Below are 7,232 nucleotides of genomic sequence, written 5' to 3' on the forward strand. Positions count from 1 at the left end.
AAAATCAACTATATTAACATAAGCAACAATTTATAAATAGATAATGTAAGTCTTTTTACATTATTAATATATTTAATTAAATTCTATGCATTAATACATCTATTTTCAATATAAAATGCTTGTAAATTATCCCAATAACTCACTTTTAACTGTGGATTATAAAATATAATCGGATATTTCACTAAAAACATTAACGAAGTGATCTTGTTATTATTTTGAACTATTTAAAAAACTAAATAAAAAATAATAAACAATATATCAAAATCAATTAAAAATAATGTTAAAAAATTATTTTGAACCATTTTTTTAAGTGCTCTCTCGTTTTTATTACAACCTTATTACATATAAATAATGAGTATTCAATTCTCTACTTTAATTTTTTTTGGCATACTTGTAATTTTTTTAGAGTAAATCTAATCACTTTTGAGGTTTCAGATTTGGTGAAATTATATAAATACTTCTTGACTTTTAAATCATTAAAGTTACTTCTCTTATGAGAATTATAAGTGGAATATATAACATATGTTATTATAGTATTTTCAAACATTATTAAGGAGGTGTTAGTATAACATATAAGTAGTACTGGTGTAATTTTTTTAAACATAAATGCGGTTAGTGTCGGAATGGAAAAAAAAAATATTATCATATATAATTTGAAAAAAATTCAAGAAGTACACGTATAATTTGTTAATTTTTTTAAACTTATACAGTATAATTTTAGAGTTTAAATTCTAAGTATAATAAGTATATTAATTTTTAGAATATTTTTTAAAAAGTTAACAATATTATCATATTTTATAATATCTGATTCAATGATAATATAAAATGAGAACAATCCTAACCTTTTCAAAAATTAAATTTCATGAATTAATTTTCTTTTTTTCTCTATGAAAACTCAAGAAAAAATCTATCCATCCATTTAAACTAACCAATCCATATCACCAATGACACATCCATAAATTTTATGCCGTAGGAGCAGTATTTGTATGCATAAATTTGTTGGAGACAATACTCATATTATAAATTAGTTTTTTATATTATATTTCAAACTACGAGAACAATTTATAATTACACATGTATATTATATTAAAAGTTTGTGGGGACAATGGCCTCTAATGTGGAACAAATAGATACGTCTCTTGCATATCATTAAATATGTAAATTCAGCTGAGTGAGATTGGTTAACCCAATATTTTGAAACCTAAATCGAACTGGCCGGTTCGATTGCGAATCCATCACGTATCTGATTTAACGATAAAGTGTTAACTGGTTTTACTTAACTTTTTTTGTTAAAAAAACTTTAAAAATGACGTTGTTTTGTTTTTTTATTAAAAAAACATTATAACTTATTATACTTTAAGTGAAATTTATTTTTTTATTATTATCAATTTAAAATATTAAAAATATTTTATTAAAATCAATTTGAACCATTGACCTTGAATAACTTTCACTGGATTGGTTTAATTAGAGATTTTAGGTTCTTAGACATATAATAATTATGCTAATTACGGGAAAGAAATAATTTTACCATATGTAACGATCTTACCGAACTCCAAAACTATTGACTGGGATGGAGAATATTTGTATTATAGAAAGAAAGAAAACGAAAACTAACCATCCATTAGTTTACATGTTATTCAGATTCGAGGGTAAATAAACATGTTAGTAAAAAAAAAAAAAAATGTTAGTCAAAAGAAACAAAGTGAAAGTATTGAGCCGGATGTTGTTTTGTACACCATTTTGATACGAGGTTTGTCAAGGGAGGGCAGGGTTGGTGAAGCTGGCAAGATGTTAGGTGAGATGACCCAGAGGGGCTTAGTTCCTGATGTTGTTTGTTACAATGAAATTATTAAAGGTCTCTGCAATGTTGGTCTTTTGGATCAAGCACGATCTCTCCAACTTGAAATTTCTGAGCATAGAATTTCATAATGTTTGCACACATACCATTCTCATCTGTGACCTGTATAAGAGAGGAATGGTTGAGAAGGCACAGTAAATATTTAATAAGTTGGAGAAGCTTGGATGCTTTCCTTCAGCAGTGACCTTCAATGCTCTTATGCATGGACTGTGCAAGGCTGGTAAACTTGAGGAGGCACACCTTTTATTGTACAAGATGGAGATTGGGAGAAGTCCTTCGTTATTCTTCTGGCTTTCTCAGGGTTCTGATCAGGTTTTAGATACTGTTAGTCTCCAGAAAAAGGTGGAGCAAATGTGTGAGGCTGGACAACTTGTGGATGCATACAAGCTTCTCACTCAAGTTGCTTGTAGTGGGGTTATGCCTGACATTGTGACGTACAATGTTCTAATCAACGGCTTTTGCAAGGCTGCTAATATCAATGGTGCTTTAAAGTTTTTCAAGGATATGCAAAACAAAGGGTTCTCACCTAACTCTGTTACTTATGGGACACTTATCGATGGGCTTTTCAGGATTGGCAGAGAAGAGGATGCCTTTAAGATTCGTGAGCATATGCTGAAGCATGGGTGTGAACCTAGCTTTGAAGTTTATAGAGCACTTATGACTTGGTTGTGTAGAAAGAGGAAGGTCTCACAGGCCTTCCGTCTTTATTTGGAATATTTGAAGAACCTTCGTGGCAGGGAAGATGATTCAATCAATGCTTTGGAGCAATGTTTTGTCAGAGGAAAAGTGGAACAGGCATTTCAAGGTTTACTAGAATTGGACTTCAGGTTGAGAGATTTTGCTTTAGCTCCATATACAATTCTACTTATTGGATTTTGCCAGGCAGAAAAAGTAGATGAAGCATCAGTTATATTTTCTGTTCTTGATAAGTTCAATATCAATATCAATCCTACAAGTTGTGTATTTTTAATCCGAGGTCTCAGTGAAAAAGGAAGGCTGGATGATGCAGTAAACATCTTCCTTTACACTCTTGACAGATGTTTCAAGTTGAAGTCAAGTGTTTGTGAGCAGCTCCTCAACCATCTTAATCTTTCCCAAGATAAAAAGGAGTGTGCTATTGATCTTGTTCATAGGATGAAGTCTGCTGGATACCTTTTAAATAGTTTGTTTTCACAGAACACATTGTGTACAGAGCAGGACAAACAATAGCACTGACTGATCAAGATGAATGAATTTCTGTATTCAGCTCTTCGCACATCCCCATTACGGAAAGAGGTTATGAATCAGGAGACTCAATACACTTTCTAATGAGCTAAAGGTTATAGTGATCAATTGAAATGTACTTGCATGCTGGTTTTCAGGATTTTACTTTACACTAGGAATTGAGTTGTCTAGAACTACCGTAGAAATATAAACACTTCATATCTCAGAATTCTCTTCATTGCTGAAAGAATTTGAAGAGCAAGTAGGAAAGTTGGTTTAAGCTTTAGATGGAAGCTTAGCTGGTATGATTAAATAGAGACACCCAATGTCACTTGTTCTTGTGGTCTTTCTTTGACCTGAAACACAAACAGTCTTTTTTTTTTCTTTTCTTTGGATTTTGTAAGTTCTTCTACCCTTCTTACCTTTTTGGTATCTCTTTTGGGGGATTTTATGGTTGGTTTGTGCATAAACCGTTGTGGCATTTTAAGGTGTGTAGCAATGATTTGATGAGTTTTATTCAAATTTAGAATTACTTGCATAGACTGAGAATAGTACTTTCTGAATAATGCTGGTGATAGGGAGTCCTACTACCAATATCCAGCCATCACTAGCTATGCTGCTTTGCTCAAACAACTTGAAGTATTTCATCTTTTCCTTTTCTTCTCTTTATTATTTCACCTCTTTGACTCCTAGTTTTTCTCAGAGGACTTGAGGTGCTTCAAGTTGCTGACTTTTGGAATTTGGGCTTGAAATAATTTATGCATTTTGTTCTCCTTGTTCTTAGTTAAGAATTTGCTTCTAGTTATTTGTTTTTGAGAAATGCTTTTGGTATAATAATTCACACAACAAATTATACAACTGAGAGAAATAAAGTGAAGACAGAAAAATGAGATGATGTGGTGGAGAGAGATAGACACAAAAAGTGTGGTATAAAATGTTGTTTGAATAACACAACTCTTTGATTTTTGTGCTGAGACCGTCTTCTTCTTGGCTATTCTCCACCTAATGATGTTTTCTTTCTCATCTGGGGAGCTTTTGTCTGTTTTATTGTGTCAAAAAGATGATCATAGATAGGGTCTGTTTAGTCTTTAAGTTTTTTTATTATAGCTAAAAGGAGACTTCATTTGCTCCTGATACTACAGATTTTTTTTTAAAAAAAAATCCTTTCAGTTTATTATTGAATTTTTTTCTTTTTAATCTGGCATTTGAAAGGTTGCTTTTTTGGTATCTGCAAATGGGTTACTGAAAATTTATAATGAGTGCAATAGATGGGTTTTCATCTTGAGTTTTGGATTCTTATGCATTTAAAAAAAAAATGTTAGTTTCTTCAACCCCATAGCATGATAATTCTATTCAGTAGATTATAATAGCAGTGCATATACTGGTATGGTTTTAAACTGGCCTTTTTTGGGTAATCCATCTATATTGAAGTGCTCTGTTAAGTATTGATTAGTATTCCATAAAAATGAAAGGAATATATAGACACCAACATAATTTGATCACTGCTTAAAATACCATCTAGGATATCCAATCCCTGGTAGGATTCATGTAGGGTTGTGTGATCATTTTTCTTTCTGATGTATTAATGTGTAAAGTGCATTGAAGATGTTAGGACATTATTGATGCCATTATGCTTGACAATTTCCTTAACTTCTTGCAGGTCTCATGTTGTAGGGGCAATTTCTCTTGCTTTGTTATTCTGCGTGCTTGTCATCATGTGCTGTATGACCCTTCATTTCAGGCAGTTTTGGGATTTCCATTTGTTGTATGCTTCAGTACGTTTCTTCCTATATGTCTAAGAGCATTTTGGCAAACATTGACAAGGAAGAGGGAAAGAAGACAGACATTATGGTTGTTCTTTGGTGATATCTCACTCATGCATTGTACACCAGCAGGCAAAGGCAAATTTCTTAACGATAGTCAGTATCTGATTTGGAATAACAAGTTCTTGCTAATAATAAATTTCCCTGGATTCCATATCTTTTTCACATTTTAACACAATAATCAAAATTTGGTGAAGTTTAGACACAATTACTTGTTTTGATACCCAAAGAAGACATTTAGTTTTTTACTTCCCTATAACATATCAGAAGCTGAGGTTTAGCTATATATCAGGTTGCTTATTATTGATTATGATTTTCTTTGTAAACGGATTCTATGCCTCACATAGTTGATTGCTTATGTAACCTGGTGTGTTAAAATGTCGTTTGTGTAATCCGGTAATCACAGCTCAATTCCCATACAGATGGATAGGATAGACACAACTCACAAGGGCACCCCACAAAACATGCACAAATGTCAATTATATTTTAGGGGCATATAGAACATGTCCTTTTTCAGCTATATATGATGCAAAGCCACAAGAGGGTTAAGATTATAACTATTTTATTAATTTATAATTTAATTTCAATTTTGAAGCTGATTCTGACTACAAGCTGAAAATAGCAGGGAAACAGCCTCTTCGCTTCCAGGATAAGGCAGCATACAGTTACCCTTTGCGGATCCCTGCAGGTTGGAAACCTTGCCCATTGAACTGGTCTTGTTAAGTGTTAACATTATTATTACAATATCTTGTCCTGCTTTTGTATATTCTTTAACATCTTGTTCTTTCCAGGTGATCAGAAAATAAAGAAATAATAAATTTATTCAAGATGGTTATGTACTTACAAAATACCGTTTCAATTCATTATATTTTTATTGGAAAAAAAATTGATCTTGATATTGCCTTCCCAGCAAATGAAATATGGAATCATTTCATAACCCTCCCAAATCCCATTAATATTTTTTTTGCACATTTTATTCTTCAAATTTCAAGGCCAGCCATGCGATTAAAATTTAGTACAGCTGATACACAGTTTTAGGATTTCAAGATTATGGATTTGAGAATTCTATGTGGCCTCTTTGTGCTGTAGCACCTCTGTGCTCTGTCTAATTAGCAATATTTCATTTTTTAGATTACTGTTGCTTGAAACTCAACATTAGTAATGCAGATACCTGGTATCCCTGTTGTGTGTTGGAACATTTTTTCCTGCCCAAATGGCACTTGTGTAATACTCTATCAAAAAGAATGTCAATTACACTGCTATTTTCCCCCCAGTGCCACTGCAAGGGGGTAACCATATCTGGGGAATTATAGTGTGGAAGTTTGTCAATTGGTAGTTCCTAACCTAAGGTTGAAAAGGTTGGGTCTTGAAAACAAATAGTGATTGAATCTATAGGAATAGTGGGATGTGTTTCTCTTGTAAGTAGCAATCTGTTAGGAGTTAAATGTTGGTGGGTTAAGATGGTTTGATAGTGGGGAGTTTAATTAAAAATTTCAAGTAAAAGAAATCTGATAGATGGATCAAATTTAATTAATATTTAAAAAAAAATAAGAACTTAATTAATTTGAGAAAAACTTGAGATCAAAATTGTATACAGTTCAAACCAGAAAGAGTTAAAAAAAGTTTATACTCAATTCAATTAACCCTATTACTAATTATTTCAAAACTTGTTTTAACTTCCCTGCTTGTAATTTTACAGCGAGGGCCACCAGTGCTACAATTACCCGTCCTCGAGATAATTAAAGAAGATTGTTTGCCTAGATAAATATTATTGCTGTTCATTCATATCCTTGAAGCACAACTAACCTTTACGATAAAATAAGCCGGTAATGCAGAAAATGTTTTTTTTTATGCCATGTTGAACTTTCTCCGAGAGTCGAGTTTGGATGCATCATTCCCCCCCCCATCAAGTAACGTGAGGTTACTCCAACTTAATTAGAGTTTTCAAGTTGGCGTCCAGGGTTATATTAAATATTTTAAAAAGAGAGTTTTATCATTTATAGGGATTCTATCTTACTCGAACATGATTACTTTTAATAGAGGATAATTATAGTTTAAATAAAACAAATAAATACTGTGGCTACCGGCTAGTCAGCACATTCTATTTGGTTAATCGCAACTTGAGTTTAAATGTACATTTGATGCAGTGTAGAGATATTGGCCCGTGAATTATGTTGCTAATATGGGATAGTTAAATCAAATGCGTGAGGGAATGATGAGTCTAAGAAATCAAAGTGATATATAATGGGTATGCTCTCCCAAATCCTCAAAGCACTCAGTGTTTGTAATTAGCTGGTGACAAAAATAAAATGTGATAATAGGAGCATAAAATAAGACTTGAGATCCTC

General features: G+C 32.3%; 1 protein-coding gene across 1 annotated transcript; it reads left to right on the plus strand.

Annotated features, from left to right (window-relative positions):
- Window positions 1–1,637: 1,637 nt before the first annotated feature.
- On the plus strand, window positions 1,638–6,298 carry LOC100789393 (pentatricopeptide repeat-containing protein At1g79540). The gene is made up of 2 exons (XM_014777128.3): window positions 1,638–3,133; window positions 4,722–6,298. Exon 1 carries the CDS (start codon window positions 2,057–2,059, stop codon window positions 3,065–3,067), a length of 1,011 nt encoding a protein of 336 aa, XP_014632614.1. The 5' UTR covers window positions 1,638–2,056; the 3' UTR covers window positions 3,068–3,133; window positions 4,722–6,298.
- The last annotated feature ends 934 nt before the right edge of the window (window positions 6,299–7,232 follow it).

The sequence above is a fragment of the Glycine max genome, chromosome 6, assembly GCF_000004515.6.
Source record: "Glycine max cultivar Williams 82 chromosome 6, Glycine_max_v4.0, whole genome shotgun sequence".
In the NCBI taxonomy this organism is placed as follows: Eukaryota; Viridiplantae; Streptophyta; class Magnoliopsida; order Fabales; family Fabaceae; genus Glycine; species Glycine max.

What these genes read in the sequence shown, in the direction of transcription:
- LOC100789393 (XM_014777128.3), top strand. Translation starts at nt 2,057, where the DNA reads ATGCATGGACTGTGCAAGGCTGGTAAACTTGAGGAGGCACACCTTTTA.